The 19,304-nt window shown below is 48.3% G+C and overlaps 1 protein-coding gene across 5 annotated transcripts in view; it reads left to right on the top strand.

Annotated features, from left to right (window-relative positions):
- LOC138447676 (CD209 antigen-like protein C) overlaps positions 1-19,304 on the top strand; it is a 298,894-nt gene that overhangs the window by 223,542 nt on the left and 56,048 nt on the right. For all 5 annotated transcript variants that reach the window (XM_069603939.1, XM_069603936.1, XM_069603935.1 and 2 more), the window contains one exon: positions 17,058-17,206. In XM_069603939.1, the coding sequence (XP_069460040.1) occupies positions 17,058-17,206 (149 nt within the window). The remainder of the gene's footprint in view (positions 1-17,057; positions 17,207-19,304) is intronic.

Genomic DNA, 19,304 nt, shown 5'->3' with positions numbered 1-19,304 from the left:
ACCCTCTGGTGATGTGTGTGCATGGGATCAGTATGAGCCATGATGCATGTGAGTTTGAAGCCAACATTTATGTCAATAGAGGCCCTTGTACATGGATGCTGATGTTGATTGCATGCGCCGTGCCTGTTTCTGCATGTGTGTTGCCTGCATTGACCCATGTGTTGTGGAGGGACAGGATGGAAGTGACGTTTGACAGTGCCACTAATGTGTTATTGCTTCCTGTCTAGGGGACTATTGTACAGTACCCTGATGCTTGTGTTCTATGTCTCCCTCTACGCAGCGTTGAGTGAAGAAGAGGGCGGAGATGGCGCTGTGGAGCAAAGTGGTGGGGATGCCTGCACCAGGCGGCGACGCAAGGCCCAGCCACCCTCCTAGGAATTGCCATCATCTGGGAGCGAGGGGAGCGCTGCCACTACGGCTTGCGATGGCGGAAGACGGTGCGGAGACATCCAGGTTGGTGGTCTCCACAGAGGAGGAGGAGGCCGCTACTGAGTCGCACATGGGGCCTGGTGGGGGTAGTACCACTGGTGCAAGTGATGCAGTCCAGGGCCAGGGGCAGGTGGCAGCACAGGTCGCCGTGGAGGGGCCTGTGCATGTCACTGTCCCTGACCCTGTGACTGCACCACCATGCACCTGCAGGGATGCTCTGTCCCTGGCCCATCCGCAGGTAGGGGGGAGGCCCATGTCATCTGGCACTCCACTACCTGCAGACGAGGAGACCCATGACCGTATGGGGTCCGTCCTGATTGGTGTCACGTTGCGCACGCATGTCATTCGTGATGACGTGCATGCTTCCTGGGGGGACCACACACGCCATCATGAAGAGCTGCGTGGTAACTTGGCACAGTTGGGAGGGGCCCTGGTCGGAGGGTTCCTACATGTGTCGAGCACTCTGGCGGCCCAGTCGTTCTCCCTGTCGTCTTCCGGCCAAGATTCCACCAGGGCCCCCTGTGGACCTCGCCCGACCAACACAGCCAGCTTGGTGGAGATCACATCCCTGCCACAGTCGGGAGTCGGAGGTCCAGCAGGGGCGGACACCCCACCCACTGGAGACCAGCAGATGGAGGATGTGCCGGCATCATCGGGCAGGGCACATGGACAGCAGCAGCAGGCTCAAGGTGGGAGCGATGATGGCTCAGGGCCACCTGCATCAGAGGGGCAGGCATCGGCCGGAGGGCAGGAGGACCCTGGAATGGGAGTGTCTTCCGTGTGGCAGCGGTTGGGCCAGCGGATAGATGCGGAGTGGCGGCGGGCGGAAGAGGCACGGCTCACCATGGTCAGGGCGGAGTTCTCCATGCGCAGGGCGTTAAGGCGGGCTGAGTGCCTCTAGGCAACTCGCAGGCAGTTGGAACAGGCCATGAATGCATCCCTGCGAGACCTCGGGGCCAGGGCAGAGGCCCAGCCTTCGGGACATCGACATGGAGTTCGATGATGCCCTGACCCGGGACATCACAGAGTGAGCTGTAGGACTTGCCCGCCGCCATTGTATATAGTTAGTTAGTGGTAGGTTTCCTTTATGTTTTTATTTCTATTGGGGTGCTTGGACAATGCCCCACCTTTTTGTATATAGTTCTTCATTGGGTAATGTTTTTTGTAGGTTTCATTTCAATGGTTGGGCTCATGGACCCTGGATTTGTACTTTGTAAATAGTGTTTCACTGGATTTGCCTTTTTATTTTTTATTTTTCCATGAAGCAATGGTTTTATCTTCTTTTTTCACTTTGCATTTGTTTTGCCGGACTGACACTTTGGACACATGCTTGATTTGGATTGATTTGGATTCTGCTTTCCTACATTTTTATTTTTTATTTTGAACATGCAGCTTTTTATTCATTATTTGCATTCTTGTGTGTTTCATTTCATTCCCTTGCTTTTGTGTTTAATACATTTTTATTTCCTACTTCAATGTGTGGTATTCTCTCTTTGGTTTCATGCAAGTCACAATGTGTGTTTTCTCAATCACATGCACCCGTTGTGTGGGTGTGACGGAAATATGTTGATGTGCATACTTGCCATGTGGGATGTATAATGTGATGGGGATTTCATTGTGGGGTGGATGTAATACCTGGTTGTGTGTTTGGTCTGGGGTGGCGTGGGGTGTGATTTAGGTGGCCATAAGGCCCATGACTGTGGATCGTCATGAGGTGTTGGGAGGGGGACATGAGTCGGGGCCTGCTGGCAGGTGCCTGTCACTGCTGGGTGGATGGGTGGTTGAGTGGGTGGGGGGACATGAGTCGGGGCCTACTGGCAGGTGCCTGTCACTGCTGGGTGGGTGGGTGTTTGAGTGGGTGGGGGGACATGAGTCGGGCCCTGCTGGCAGGTGCCAGTCACTGCTGGGTGGTTGGGGGTGCAGGGGGACGTGTCGGTGCTCACTTGTGCATGTTGACATGTGGGGTAGCTGGGGGACATGGCCAGGGTGGATGGGCTGCCTGCGGGGCATGGCCGGGGTGCAGGGTACTCCCCTGTGTTGTGGGTCTCCTACAGGACCTGGGGAGGGGGGAGAGGGCACACCTGGGAGGACACACACTGCCAATTCGCGTTGGGGCATACCAGGAATACACGTACCCCTCCCGTGGCAGTGAAAACGCATGTAAAACTCCCTGCGCACCACTCGGAATGCATGTACCCCACTCACCCAAGGCCTATCGCATGTGATTCTCCCTGCTCACCCCTGAAATACACGTACCCCGCTCGCACAAGGCCTATCGTGTGTGATTCTTCCCGTGCACCCCTCGGAATACACGTACCCCTCTCGCACAAGGCCTATCGCGTGTGATTCTCCCCGCGCACCCCTCGGAAAACACGTACCCCGCTAGCCCAAGCCCTATCACATGTGTTACTTCACATGCACCCCCAAAATACACGTACCTTGCTAGCACAAGGCCATTCGCGTGTGATTCTCCCCGCGCACCCCTCAGAATACGCGTACCCCTCTCCCCAAGGCCTATTGTGTGTGATTCTCCCCGTGAACCCCTCAGAATACACGTACCCACTAGCCCAAGCCCTATCGCGTGTGTTACTTCACGCGCACCCCCGAAATACATGTACCCCGCTAGCACAAGGCCTATTGCGTGTGATTCTCTCCGCCCACCCCTCGGAATACACGTACCCTGCTCCCCAAGGCCTATTGCGTGTGATTCTCCCCGCGCACACCTCGGAATACATGTACCCCGCTAGCCCAAGCCCTATCGCGTGTGTTACTTCATGCACACCCCTGAAATACACGTACCCCACTAGCACAAGGCCTATCGCGTGTGATTCTCCCTGCGCATCCCTCGGAATACACGTACCCCGCTCCCCAAGGCCTATCGTGTGTGATTCTCCCCGCGCACCCCTCGGGATACACGTACCCCGCTTGCACAAGGCCTATCGTGTGTGATTCTACCCGCGCACCCCTCGGAATACACTGTCACGGCTCGCTCCCTTCGCTCCCGTTCCCGCCACTTGGGGGCATGTTTTGGGGTTTCTTCCCTACTGGACATTTCCTCCGAACCTTATGCTACAGTGTCCTGATGAATTGGGAGCGCTAAAACCTTATTTCCCAAATTACTTCCCTTCCGGATCCATTCCAGGTTTTTGGCAGCCAGCATGCTACTGCTACTTTAACCAAATGACTATGCTTCCCAGAATGCCTGGCTCACTGCCTCACCTCCTCCCTTGCAGGACAAGGCTGGGTGGAGGATAGGCAACACCTGTGGCTGCAGGTGCAGCAGGCGACACGCCTGAGGGGTGTGCTCGTTAAGCAGCTTTAAAAGCCTCAGTTTGCTTCAGTCCAGCGCTGGTCATTGTTGCAGCGTTCCTGTCGTGACTGGTCCCTTGTCCCTGGTTCCTGGTTCCTAGTTTTTGTGCCCAGTTCTAGTTAGTGTTTCTTGTTCCTTGTCCTGGAATTCGTATTTGTATGCCTAATTGATTTCTGCCTTTTGGAAATCCCTTTCTCTCTTTCTCTGTCTGCAGGCAGCCTTTCTCTGAGCTTTCCTTTTGCTGTAGCCCAATTGCCTGTGTTCACTGTTTCCTAGAAATTGTCCTTTGCTACTGAAAGACTTGTTGCATTAATCTTTCCTTTACAGGTTTAGTTTCCTGCCTTTTCACCTTGGATGGGTGGGAAAGTTTCCCTTTTGATATTGTTTTCACTGCTCCTGATCCTTGCCTTCTATTGGGATCCATGCCATGTTTTCCTCTACACTTTTACATGTATTTCCTATTTTATTATTAGGTGTGGGAAGCTGTTGTAACTAGCTCCTGTGTGATTATATTTTGTTTTCCACACTGTACTATTCCTTCTTGCCTCTTGACTTGGGTTTAAGTATTTAGTCATCCTCACTCTTTGCCTTTACTGCCTTCTGGGTTCTTGTTTGATTTACAGGGTTGTGGGTTAGTACTGACATTTGAGTGGTCTTTCCGGTCCTCGTGAATACGGACATCCAAGTTGTCTTTCCGGTCTTCATGAGTACTGGCATTCATGTGGTCATTCCGGTCCTTGTGAGTACTGTTTCCAAATTCTTTATTCAGTACCGTCTAGAGTGTCAGCTTACAGATTCTGTCCCTGCTTGCCCTCTACGTGGGTTTAGCGCTGTCAGTATCTGTAATAGCATAGTGGGTAAGGAGTTTGCCGACTTTCCTTTCAGTTATAAGGAGGTTCTAAGTGCTTACCCTACATTCCTTTTCATATAGTGGTATACACGAGTCTTGGGTATTGAATGCACGTTGTTATATTCAAGGTTGTTTACTGTGTATTTTGTGCACATTTCCCCTGCCATATCCATCGCCTTCTTCCTTTCCTGACAGAATGACCAGCCGTTGTTCCCGTTTGAACATGGCCAGATTACGAAGGAAAGGCAGCAAGGCCTCTAACAAGCATATACAGAAAGCTTCCCTTACAATTACCCGTGAAAATCGAATCTCTGCTCCTGACTTAAATGAACTCCTTGACACGAATGGGTATTTACGTGCAAAGTATTTTACCCACTGGGTGGCCCATCCTACATTGCCTGATCCTAGCTCTGTCTTTAATTTTGACCCAGAGTCTATGTCCGCACAAGCCTTAGCAGTGGAAAACAACACACTGCTAGAATTTATACACACAAGTACCTCTGTTATTGAACCCCATGACTCCGGTTGTGCTTTACCTCAGATTGAACAGTTTCATGATTCAAGCATGAAGAATGGAGGGGTTCCTTGCATATCTTCTGTTTTCTGCCCTCAGTCTACAGCTTACTCCTCTGCACAGGTTCTTACTGTGGTCTCTAATGCCAATAGTCTGCTTAAAAGAAACACAGACCACGTCGGTAAGAGAGAGTATAGATCACAAGACCTGCAAGCAGTAGATGACAACATACAATCAGTGCACTTCCAGATGGCTAGGGCAGGATCCAGCCCTGATGCCACCATGCCTTCCCCTGTGCCTACTGATAGGGATGTACAGTTAATGCGGGACATGCTAAAAGCAGAATTTGAGGAGTTAAAACAAGAATACATTTCCTTAAAAGAGGAGAATAAGATGTTAAAGTCTTTTCTGAATACACCTCCAACTTTATCCGTTGATGAAGTGAATACTGTTCAGTCCCTGAGTGCGGAGACTTTTGTAAATCATGATACTTGTCAATATGTAAGATCTATTGGGAGTGAAAGTCTTTTTTCAAGCACAGCGCTTATTCAGGGCACAGGTTCTGACAACTGTCCTACCGTTTGTCAGGAATTGCTCTTAGCTGAAGATTCACAAGCCACTCCTTTACCTGAGGCTTCCTGTGTAGCAGTTTGTCATAACTTTGAGCTTGAACACATACATGCTTCTGATTTCCAAACACAATCCACAATGGTGGCATACACATAATCAGTCACAACTGTAGGCTTAGGTTCTGCCCTTGATCTAGCTGCTGAGACTGAAGTAGACATTCAAGCTGATGTGGAAAACGATGCTACCTCTGTGTTCGCTCTTGCTTCTGCCAATTTCGGTCACTACGAGCAGTCAAAGACAGTGCAGAATTCATGTTTTGATGAACTCATTCCACAGATTACTGAACCAAAAACCCGGCAGGCGATCCCTGAACTGTTGATTGTTAATCAGCCACTTTCAGAAGCTAAGACAGAGGAATGGTCAATTGACGAAATCCTGATTAACAGAGACTTTACTATGGTGATTCCTCTGGTTGATTTCGACTTCTACAAAGGAAGAGACTCTGTGTCATCCACTAAGGAGAGGGACGGCAGGGGTACAGCTCAGACTTTGGTTACTGGTGCCAAGGGGTCAACTGCCTTAAAGGGGCTTTCCATTCCTGAACCACAAGTGTGTCTGTCGACTTCTGGGACTTCAGACTGTCCTCCTACTACCATTGACTCTTCAATAATCCTGTCCACAGCTCTGCAGTCATCGTTGGCACACGTATCTTCGATCAATAAAAAAGTGCTATGTCTGCCAGTCACCCAAGAGCCTTCACCATGTACGCAGTCAGAGCCAAAGACCTTGACAAGTTTGTCTTCAGCTAACAAGACGGCTCCAGCTTACATGCCCTCAGCCTCAGAATTTCCTCTGACATGTCTGTCTTCGGCTACAGTGACTCATCCAGCAGATTATCCTTCAGCCATGGAGCCTCCGGTAGTACATTCTAAGTGCATGTCTTCGGTCCCAGAGCCTACTGCTAGTTTGGCTTCAGTTCATGAGAGACCTGTATCCTGCTCAGCCTCGCTGCCAATATCAGAGGTGTACCTGTCTACACTGTCAGATCCTGCTGCATATTCTTCTGCTCCAGAGATTCCTCCTGAATCCCAACCATTTACTGATGAACGTCCATCTTGCCCTTCTTATGCTTCAGGGGGATCACCAGAATGTCTGCCTTGTACACAAAACAATTCTCCCAACTACTTGACTGTAGCATCAGCGCCTCCCGAATATGCAACATCTGTGCCTGAGACTTCTGCCAGCTCTCTCTTCAGAAACATCAAGCCGGCTCACGACTCGGGAGGGCCTTACATGCGAGGCTGCTGGACTTGCCTGGAGTATTACGAGAGAGAAACAGATGCCATCCGCCACGGCCCAGTCACCGAACGAGTAGCCGACCAGGATAGCGGGCTGGACGGTCCGCGTTTGGAGTCCGGTTTGGATCAACCGCTTGACAACCCTTTTGTTGCCGGATCCCACATGAGCCTGAGGGAAGGGACGGGCACGGCCCTCCAGCTGCAGCGCCAGTTGGGTGCTAGTAGCCAAAGGAGGGGAATGTCTGCTGCAGTTCAAGATGTGCCTGTTTTTGCTCCCGCTGCTAGTATGCCTGATGTTCCGAGTACTGTGTCTAACACTCCTATCAGTATGCCAAACGTTCCTGCGGTTGTATCCCACGTGCAACAAGGTGGCTACTTGACTGGCTACATGACTGTCAACGGGAGTGCCAGCCTCGTACAACCCATTGGATCTCCTGACCTCCAAGGCATGGAACTTATGCAGGCGAATCTTTGTCACTTTCAACCACAAACCTTTACCCAGATGGATGACAGAGTATCCGAACCTCTACCTCAGCCGCCACCTTCCTCTTCCGAACATAAACATTTCCTGAAACCTGCTGTTTCCTCACCTCCTGTGTGTCCACTCTCGGCAGTGAGGCTAACAGAACTGCTACCGTTGTCTAAGGCATGTAGCACCAGCCTGCCTCTCTCCTCAAAGATGTATGCATATCCTCTTCCAGTGACTAAGCTTCCTGGACCTTCCAACTCTGCTTCGGGTCCTGCAAGTACTTCATGCCTTTCTTCGACCCATGAGTCTCTTCCTCACCGAAAACCCGCCTATGGCTCTTATAGACTGCGGCCTGATTCTATTCATTCCAGTCCTTCTGCTTCTGCCCGTGGGTCATCGTTTCCGTCAGTGCCACTTCTGAAGACAAAGCGCTCCTGTCATGGAAAAAAGATGTTTTGTGCGAGTAACGGCCGCCTGGAGTCGGCCGTGGGAGGGGGTATAGTGTCACGGCTCGCTCCCTTCGCTCCCGTTCCCGCCACTTGGGGGCATGTTTTGGGGTTTCTTCCCTACTGGACATTTCCTCCGAACCTTATGCTACAGTGTCCTGATGAATTGGGAGCGCTAAAACCTTATTTCCCAAATTACTTCCCTTCCGGATCCATTCCAGGTTTTTGGCAGCCAGCATGCTACTGCTACTTTAACCAAATGACTATGCTTCCCAGAATGCCTGGCTCACTGCCTCACCTCCTCCCTTGCAGGACAAGGCTGGGTGGAGGATAGGCAACACCTGTGGCTGCAGGTGCAGCAGGCGACACGCCTGAGGGGTGTGCTCGTTAAGCAGCTTTAAAAGCCTCAGTTTGCTTCAGTCCAGCGCTGGTCATTGTTGCAGCGTTCCTGTCGTGACTGGTCCCTTGTCCCTTGTCCCTTGTCCCTTGTCCCTTGTCCCTGGTTCCTGGTTCCTGGTTCCTAGTTTTTGTGCCCAGTTCTAGTTAGTGTTTCTTGTTCCTTGTCCTGGAATTCGTATTTGTATGCCTAATTGATTTCTGCCTTTTGGAAATCCCTTTCTCTCTTTCTCTGTCTGCAGGCAGCCTTTCTCTGAGCTTTCCTTTTGCTGTAGCCCAATTGCCTGTGTTCACTGTTTCCTAGAAATTGTCCTTTGCTACTGAAAGACTTGTTGAATTAATCTTTCCTTTACAGGTTTAGTTTCCTGCCTTTTCACCTTGGATGGGTGGGAAAGTTTCCCTTTTGATATTGTTTTCACTGCTCCTGATCCTTGCCTTCTATTGGGATCCATGCCATGTTTTCCTCTACACTTTTACATGTATTTCCTATTTTATTATTAGGTGTGGGAAGCTGTTGTAACTAGCTCCTGTGTGATTATATTTTGTTTTCCACACTGTACTATTCCTTCTTGCCTCTTGACTTGGGTTTAAGTATTTAGTCATCCTCACTCTTTGCCTTTACTGCCTTCTGGGTTCTTGTTTGATTTACAGGGTTGTGGGTTAGTACTGACATTTGAGTGGTCTTTCCGGTCCTCGTGAATACGGACATCCAAGTTGTCTTTCCGGTCTTCGTGAGTACTGGCATTCATGTGGTCATTCCGGTCCTTGTGAGTACTGTTTCCAAATTCTTTATTCAGTACCGTCTAGAGTGTCAGCTTACAGATTCTGTCCCTGCTTGCCCTCTACGTGGGTTTAGCGCTGTCAGTATCTGTAATAGCATAGTGGGTAAGGAGTTTGCCGACTTTCCTTTCAGTTATAAGGAGGTTCTAAGTGCTTACCCTACATTCCTTTTCATATAGTGGTATACACGAGTCTTGGGTATTGAATGCACGTTGTTATATTCAAGGTTGTTTACTGTGTATTTTGTGCACATTTCCCCTGCCATATCCATCGCCTTCTTCCTTTCCTGACATACACGTACCTCGCCCGCCAAAGCCTATCGTGTGTGATTCTCCGCGCGCACCCCTCGGAATACACATACCCTGCTCGCCCAAGGCCTATCGCGTGTGATTCTCCCCGTGCACCCCAAACTACACGTCCCCCACTTGCACAAGGCCTATCGCATGTGATTCTTCCCACGCACCCCCGAAATACAATTACCCCGATCGCACAAGGCCTATCGCGTGTGATTCTCCCCGTGCACCCCCGAAATACAATTACCCCGCTCGCACAAGGCCTATCGCGTGTGATTCTCCCCGCGCGCCCTCAAAATACACGTACCCCGCTAGCACAAGGCCTATTGCGTGTGATTCTCCCTGCGCACCCCTCGGAATACACGTACCCCGCTCCCCAAGGCCTATCGCATGTGATTCTCCCCGCGAACCCCTTGGAATACACGTACCTGCTAGCCCAAGCCCTATCGCATGTGTTACTTCACGTGCACCCCCGAAATACAGGTACCCCGCTAGCACAAGGCCTATCGCGTGTGATTATCCCCGCGCACCCCTCGGAATACACGTACCCCGCTAGCCCAAGCCCTATTGCGTGTGTTACTTCACGCACACCCCCGAAATACACATACCCCGCTAGCACAAGGCCTATCGCGTGTGATTCGCCCTGCGCACCCCTCAGAATACACGTACCCCGCTAGCCCAAGCCCTATCGCATGTGTTACTTCACGTGCACCCCCGAAATACAGGTACCCCGCTAGCACAAGGCCTATCGCGTGTGATTCTCCCTGCGCACCCCTCGGAATACACGTACCCCGCTAGCCCAAGCCCTATTGCGTGTGTTACTTCACGCACACCCCCGAAATACACATGCCCCGCTAGCACAAGGCCTATCGCGTGTGATTCTCCCTGCGCACCCCTCGGAATACACATACCCCGCTCCCCAAGTCCTATCGCGTGTGATTATCCCCGCACACCCCTCGGAATACACGTACCCCTCTAGCCCAAGCCATATCGCGTGTGTTACTTCACACGCACCCCCGAAGTACACGTACCCCGCTCGCCCAATGCCTATCGCGTGTGAAATTTCCTGTCCAGGCCCTGTGAACTGGTGCAGGGTTAGCGCGGCCCTTTGCGCTGCATTGGGGATTTCAATGCCGTATCCTTGCGCAAGGGGCGTTCTTGGGGGCGTAACTGGCGCTGCGGGATGTTCTCTGCGCCAGCGCTCAAAATGGCTTTGATATTCCATGAATACGCGGTGCGCCAGAAAGCTGTTTAGCGCACACGGCTGGCGCACGCTAGCTCTATGCGCTGAAATCTATGAATTACCCTGAAAATGTATACACAAATAATTGGGGTGCAATAACATTGATATCAAAAACTTGGGGGGCTTATCAATTTGATATAAAATGTATATCTGCTTCCTATTACATCGGGACGGATCCCCTCCGTGACATCATCACTGTGTCACTCTTCAAAACCATAGATTCGCGGTCCCTGTCTTCAGAGCTTGATTCGCTCTCGCCATTGGCCGAGCAACATCGTTGAGCGCCACTCCCAGACGCTCCCATCTATATAGTGATTTTATATCATCCAAACTGATATGAATTAGAAAACACTTTATATCCAATATGCATTGGATATAAAATCGATATCAAACATTTTTTATATCCTTTTTATATCAAATGTACATTAAGTTTATATCAAAGCACATCAAAGGGGGGAGGGACCAAGACCGGAAGCAGAGGGCGTGACCACGTGTCAAAATGTTGACTTGTGAAAAAGGGGATCCATTCTACTACTTAAACTCTGTAGCTGGGGAAATCCCTCATCAAGTCAAGCAAAACTTGGTCTCCCTTGGATGCCCTCCAAGTACCTTGGGTAGCTGCGGTCGATCAGCGTAAACACAACTTCTGGAAAACTATGTGGGGTACCAAAAGCACAGTGCAACACTTTATCATATTGAATAAGGGAATGACCGGCTTTCTTGCTAAACGTATATGGTTTTATCTATAAATAGGTCATTGTGATAATTATCTACAAGAGCAATTAAATGGGCATGTTGAATAACCAAAATAAATGCAGACCAATATGGGATAACATGGGTTATCCAGAAATATAGGAACACAAGAATAGCATACAATGCCCAGTTCTCCTACTTCAGGTGTACGTCTAAAAATGGGAAAAGAGGTATGATTTTAATATATTTTAATACAGGTGCCTCAGAAATGCAGGGCTCTGATTGGGCGTACCTGGAGACGTTCGAAATATCTTGATTAGGCTTCTTTAGCAAAGCCATTCTCTGAATGAACACATTTAGTAGTGACCACCAAAAGGGCACAATTGCCTTGGCTGAGGATTTTGTGTTATAAGGTCTGGTATAGACATTGTATTCCATAGCTTCATTAATTGTACTAAAAGTAGACACTGATAGTGAGATAAAAGGGAGAAGTTGTTCCATAGATCCATAGATGGTGCTCTAACCAAGAGGTTTGAAGCTGCACAACCAGGTTTTTTCATCTGCCATTAATACCCGTCCATTATGTATCTGTTTTCTGTGCACAAAATGCATTGATTTGTAACACTTCCTCCACAGATAGGCAAGTTGAGACTGGTAAACAGTGTTTAAGCATTTCCAAATCTTCTAAAAACAGCTCTCTTGGAAGACTGATAGTAGACAGCATTTGGTTTCCTATATATGAATATTTTGGTGCATTCAATATTTTACCCATAGGTAAATTCCAATTTCCTTTTCTGCACTCTCAATTGAAAACTTTGGAATACCATGATTTTTATGGGTAACAGGTTCAGATCTGAAGGGGGGTGGGAGGAATGGTCATCTATCTTAGTGGAAGTCTCATGAAATTGAATAGCCTGGTCATCTGCTCTAAGGTTTGAGTTGGATTGGGTTGGATTGGGAAGTCTGGAAAGCGGACAAATACTCAACATCTAACATATCCAAGAAAGCCCTCTTAGAGGAGCGGCTCCTTCGTTCCTTATCTATGCGTTGCAGTGAGCGTGTTCTCCATTACCTAAAACTGGAAAAGGCATCACATGGTGATCCGACCGGCTGACCAAATGCTTCTTAACATTTGATCCTAGATGTCAGGGAGGGAATACAGGGAGTTAGCCGTTAACACATTACACATCTACCCTGCAGTTGAAAATATAAATCAAACTGTAAATAAGCTCATTAAAGAAGTGCGGTTGCCCCTCCCAGCTCCCCATGCAGCTGATGATCATGTTGCTGGAAGGGTGCGTTGCACCAGGTAAAATAGTCCAGTTCTTCATAGTGAAAATGTACAACTAGAATAGAAAAAAGAGTGTTGTCATCTGGGCCCTGGTGCTTAAATACAGCAGCCACCGCTCATTATGTGCACGTCAGTGGTGGAGGCAGATATTGGCACCCGGTGTGGGATGACGGCTCCTGACGGGGTACTGACATTTTAAACGAATTATGGTGAGTGGCAGACAAGTGAATTTTTTTAGTGGAGGGTCATTAGCATCACCCCCAAATTAGAGTGAGCGACCGGACATAGCGAAGTTCCTCTCAGTAATGTAGGGCCTTTCATTCAGCTCTGACACTGATATATGTCAGGATTCCCATTGTAAATTGCTTCAAGAAACTGCACCCATAACATATGTCATCACTCCCAATGTCAATACATTTGATGTTGCAACCACAATCTATGGCAGTATGGTCCCTTTAAATCCATTTCATGAAGCTGTGGCTCCAATCTATGCCAGTATGGTCACTGTAGTGGTGGCCGGTGCTTTTTTAATTTGGAGTGCTGTATAGATTCTGCATGGAAATGCGTGTGTGGCTAAAAATTAAAAAAAGCAGCCTAAACCAAAGCGGGTTAGGCTGGCTGTCCCCTCAAGAAAATGCGTAAAAGTGCAGGACTTTGCACTTTACAGCATACTTTCTGTGAACAATTGGGTAACATGCCACAAAGGTTAGTCAGTTTTGTAGGTTAACACATGAAAAAATGCAATAGTTGTCAAGCCACCAAGAAATTGCAAGATCACTTTGGACCAGAAATCAGCAGTGTTTGAGAGGCATGGGCGTAATTTTAGGGGTGGACCAGGGTGTTTGCCCCCCCAACTTTCATGACACACCATGTTGTCCCCATTCATTTGGCTGGGGCAACTTTTCTTCAGATGTCATGCCCCCCCCCAACTTTTTCAGCAAAGTTACTCCACTGTTGAGAGGAACACATTTTTCCAACATATATGAGGGCCTAATGAAAGCGTTGTAGGTGCGTTAAGAGGGCTTAGCAACTTATGGATTCTGCAAATGAACATCATCCCTTATCAGGAATTTGTTAAATGTACGCACAACCTTAAAGACCCAGGAATGTTTCTTTCTTTAGAAGAAGCAGTGTAGCGCTACACATTCAACTAATGGCCACAAATATCATAGAGATGAAATCGGGCAAGAATGACTACCTCAGTGTGAGCTGTCAAAGCAAGAGAGAATACACCTGATGAGTGCACCGGGGAAGTGAAGTGTTTCCTCTGCCGAATTCCCAAACCGATTGCGAGCAGCTTGTCCTGTCCAGCAAAATTAGCCAATTGTCTCAAATGTAAAATGAAGGGACATTTTGCACTCATATGCAGTTAGGTGGGGCAGGTAGATGGCACCATCAAATCAAATGCAGAAGCTGCAGTAGAATCAGGGACACATGTCTTTGTAGTGTCAAGTGCCTGTGTCTGGAGGGAATCCACAGACACATTCGAGATGATATTGAGATCCTTATGAAGGTAGACCTTGGTTCCCCGTGGACTATCACCTTGAAGAAGATGTTCGTCACGAGCCTAGGGAGCAATATGTCCAGGCTGTTACCACCTAATGTTGGTGTGGGGATGTTCAAATTGATCTCCTGGGAAGATTTTGTATTAACATGACTTACAAGGACAAAGTTGCTGAGGCTTGGATCTTTGTCGCTCTGAAGGGTCCATTGCTACTAGGTTGGGAGGAGCAAAGGGTGTGCCGCATTCATATGGTATGATATGATAGGTTATGTATAACGCGCTTAATACTCAGAGGTTTCTAAGCACGAACCCGGGGATCGAACCTGTGGTGCTTCGGGTCGTCTCATTGCCCCTGAGCTATGCTCCCAAGCCTGTGCAGAAGTACCCAGATGGTTTCTGAAGTAGCTGCCGTTTGCTCAAAATAGTATCCAGGGGTGCTTACAGACAAGATAGGAGAACTAAAGAACTTCGAAGATAGCATTAAACTCAAGGGAAACCCCGAGTCTGTGGTGCATACGGTTGGCCCACCCCCTGACATAGATGCCTCTCCTCATGCCCACTGCCATTCCTTTTTGAGAGAGCTGCAGAGGTGATCATTATCCATTGATATGTCTGACATCAGTTTGACCTTTTCTTCGATATTGCCCATTATCACAGAACACTCCAATACATTGGCAAATACACTTCATAAATCGCCATTCTGAGGGATAGTTTAAATCCAGCGAAAACCTTTTCCAGAGCAGCATCTAGTGCATTCTTTAGGGCCACATGTTTACTAGCTGCGGAGGGCTGCCAAGTTGCACGGCCTAGAGCCCACAGGCACCACCCCACAGTGGTATGCTTCTGACCCCAGAGCAGTGCTTTGTTTATGGACCTTTTGGAGCTATAACCTTTTTGTAATCCTGCCATTTCCTCTCAAGAATTTACCAAACGTCTGATATCAAGAATTTGATCTACTAATAAATTATAATGTGCTCAAAAAGTCACTCCTCATAACACTTTACATATAGGCTAACACAATGCTTGTATTGCACTCTTGCAGGGTTCGATTGGCCCCTCGGCCTTTCGGCCCGTGGCCGGGCCGAAATCGTGCCTTGGGAATGGGGGCTGATTTCTGGGCATTCCTGGGCTGGATTGGAAAAAAAAATTTAAAAAATTTTAAAAATGTGTTTTTCTTTTTCAAGTTTTTGTTCTTTTTTTCAAAAAGCCTTTCATCCTTCTTAGGTCGATAAATGAGTACCAACACAGATTGGGTGATATTGTATGCCTATTAGTTCTATAAAAAAAAGAGCTTAAGCGTAAGTGCTATACAATAACATGTTATCATTTGGCCTTGGACGTCTGCTTGGATTCACAGTAATTTGTCAATATGGATCTATACACACAGATATTAATGATACAAATGGTGATCCATTCTTGTATGAAATGTATATCACATTAGTGAAATCATAACTTTATTTTTCGTAGTGTACTTAGGACCAATGCTATTTGATGACACTTCCTGTTTTGTCAAGGGATGAAAGGTCGTGTTTCATCGCTTCCGGGATGTCACTTTGGGGTGGGGTCAAGTGACAGCACTTCCGATGATGTCATCAGAGGTCAAGGGTCGTGAGGCGAGGGATGGGACACTTTTTAGAGGCGAAGGGTGGGCCACTTATTTTTTTGGGTGACCGGGCCTATTTCTTGTCCCAGTCCGACCCTGCACTCTTGTCATCCTCTCCCCCATCACCTTCTAGTACAGCAGACCTCTTACTTACAGAGCCATCACTGGATCTAGACTTGACTATTGTAATGTACTCTTTCTAGGCACCACCAACAAAAACCTAGAGAGGTTACAAATCATACAGAACTGTGCTCTCCGGGCAGCCCAAGGCATTGCCAAAAGAGAACACATTTCGGAGGCCAGAAAACTAGCCCACTGGCTCCCAATAAAAGAAATGATCATCTTCAAGACTCTGACACTGACCCACAAGTGCATTCACCTTACTGCCCCTGACTACCTTTCCCAAAGGATCCACCCCTTCTCCTCTACGAGGCCAACCAGATCACCATATACTAACATGCTCTCTGTGCCTTTAGTAAAAAAAGCCAGAGCAGGCGGATCCAGCTTCCCATATCTCGCACCCACTCACTGGAACGCCCTACCTCCCACAATCCGAGGTGAGGCCTCCCTCAGCGCCTTCGGCAAAACCATGAAAACCATCTTATTCACATAAGATGCCTCGCACCAGTTGAATACATATCATATGTTTCTAATGCATAAACTGTATTGTAATGACTAACTGTACCAACCAAAATATCAGCTCTATGCCTTGTGGAATTCATAATGTATCACTGAATGCCACTATTCCTGTAACTAAGCTCTTGCAAGTAACAGCGCCTCAATGCCCATGGGCTGCTGCACGCTATATAAATATAAATAAATAAATAAATTACTTTGCTCCTCCGACAAGGTTGAGTATATTGGCCGCTCAACCAAATCCTCTATATTCTGTCTGGATTTGGAGTGACCTGGGATAAAGGTTCAGCTATGGAGGGAGCTATTGCTGTGACTGTAACTGTGCCATTGCCTGGATCATCCAGGTGAACTCCCACGTCTCATTTTAGATGAGGGAGCGAGAAGATGAGAAGAAAATCCTATGCCACTTCCGGCCTGTTGCTGATTTGCACAGACGCTTCTTCCCCTCATCAATCAAAAGAAATGGCCCACCTGCACAGCATAAAGTTAGCTCTCTGGAGGCAACGTAGATGCATCTCCTCGACTCAAAATGTAGGATTGGAGGACTCTACACTAGTGCACAAGGTAGCCAGGGATTCTATTGCACAATATGGAGAGCACATCATTTCAGTGCAGAATATTAATTGCAATGACATTCACTGATCATTTAAAAATTGACTTTAACATTTGTTCTTATATTTCATTTTAGGACCCAGAAGAGTTGTCCATTATTTTTCCTTTTGTCACTTTCAGAGCGCTTGTATGATTGTCCAGAGGGGTGGAAAAAGCACAAGTCCAATTGCTACCTCTTCTCCACAACAGAGCAGACATGGGAATCAGCAAAAGAGAACTGCATAAATCAGTATTCAAGGCTGGTGGTGATTGATAACCAACAGGAGCAGGTGAGTCTTGGGACCAGAATAAGATGAACCTATTTGGGGACGAGTAGAGCAGGTGGTCCTTTGACTGACCCGTCCTGAGCCTTGATGTCCTTGGAGAGACTCTCCTGAGACTAGTTCATCTCTATTTACAACTTGAGAATTTAACATATCAGCCGACTGTTGAACAAGCTTCAACATTCCCATATTGACATCTCTCACACAGAGCTCTAACCCCCTTAAAACATGCATGTGTGTCCTTCTTGGCAGGTTGACCGCAGCTCTCCTATAAAGTACCTGTTGGTTTTTCAGGGGGATTCACTTAGTTTGAAAAGGACCACCGTAGACGAGGCCTCATCCCACAGAATATGTTGTCTGTATGCACCTGGTATGAACATTGCAGGACTCACTCACACATAGCATATAATTAGGCATTTATATAGCGCTACGAACCCTCAGGTATCCGAGCGCTGCTTATTATTACCCACGGTGTGTGGTGCTCATTTATCGACCTCGGAAGGATGAAAGGCTGAGTTTGGCCCCGCCGGGATTCGTACCTGCTGTTAACAGGCTCTACACGGCACTCTGTCTCTGAACAGACCTCTTAAAAAGTATCTTGTATAGGTAAACAATGCATGCAGCAGACAACATCCAAAATGGCCGAATTTGCGCTATACTTAGACCATGTTACATTACTTTGAATGAATGATACTGCCACGTTGAAGGTCTACTTCTGCGCATGCTTACTTGGAAGCATTCACAACCTCCAGTATACTGCATCACTTGAACATAACACATTCTAATCATATCTTGGTCACCGGGCCAAGCCCCGCCCACCTGGTGCCTTCCTGGTTGCCGCTCTTTTTCCCCGCTTAAGGAGCCCTCCAACCTCTTTTCCTTTGCAGATGGGGCGCAGGTGCAAGTGGATCTTGGTCACCTGCCCTAAGCCCCGCCCACCTGGTGCCTTCCTAGTTGCCACTCTTTTTCCCCACATAGCAAGCCATGGATACCTGGTGCCTTCCTGGTTGCCGCTCTTTTTCCCCGCTTAAGGAGCCCTCCAACCTCTTTTCCTTTGCAGATGGGGCGCAGGTGCAAGTGGATCTTGGTCACCTGCCCTAAGCCCCGCCCAACTGGTGCCTTCCTAGTTGCCACTCTTCTTCCCCACATAGCAAGCCCTGGATACCTGGTGCCTTCCTGGTTGCCGCTCTTTTACCCTGCTTAAGGAGCCCTGCAGCCTCTTTTCCATTTGCAGATGGGGAGCAGGTGCAAGTGGATCTTGGTCACATGGCCTAAGCCCTGCCCACCTGGTGTCTTCATGGTTGCCGCTCTTTTTCCCTACTTAAGGAGCCCTCCAGCCTCTTTTCCTTTGCAGATGGGGAGCAGGTGCAAGTGGATCTTGGTCACCTGGCCTAAGCACCACCCACCTTCTTAGCCCTGCTTCTTCCTTCCTGCTCTGAACTCTTAGCTCAAGGGTGTCTCTTGCCTGGGCGTCCGTAGCGAAGGGAAGACAAAGCAAAGGGCAATTCCTATTTGTACCTATTCGGACCAGGAGGATCAAGGGCCCGAACGCCTGCTCAGACAGCAGGTAAGCATGCACCAAAAAGTGTTTACTCCCTGTGTCCGCACAGGCCATTCCCACCCCTCTAGTCCCCTCGTGATGTTCCCTTCTGTCCCCCCCTTCTCGCACACATGTGTTGCCTGTTTTGCTTGATTCTTGTACCCTGCTCCCCCTTGCCCCCTCCAGCCTACTTCTGCAGGAGTCTGTCCTGGTACATTCTGGTTTCACCATCACCGTCTTGTGGCCAATGCTGGATTTTACTTTTATGTTCTTCATTGATTCACGGTGCATCACCCTTTCTCAACTCTCATGCTGGACTTCATTTGCATCTTGTACTCATGGTGACCCTGAATCATGCTGTTCCCATCTTCATCTTGTACCCTGGCATGCAGAATTATGTGTTACTACTGACTTCTGCAATTGTATTCGCTCTCCCCTCTTGCTTCTCCACTCTTTTTGACTGCTTACTCTCTGTTCTCTCCTTCTCTCCCTTTTCTTACCTCCTACCCTCCTCCCCTTACTTTCTTCTATGCACTTACTCTATCCAAATTGTCCCTGGACCTA

The sequence above is a fragment of the Ambystoma mexicanum genome, chromosome 3q (assembly GCF_040938575.1).
Source record: "Ambystoma mexicanum isolate Mex_15411 chromosome 3q, UKY_AmexF1_1, whole genome shotgun sequence".
NCBI classification, from domain to species: domain Eukaryota; kingdom Metazoa; phylum Chordata; class Amphibia; order Caudata; family Ambystomatidae; genus Ambystoma; species Ambystoma mexicanum.
The sequence above is the reverse complement of the archived record's forward strand: the minus strand, read 5'-3'. Positions and strand labels throughout refer to the sequence as shown.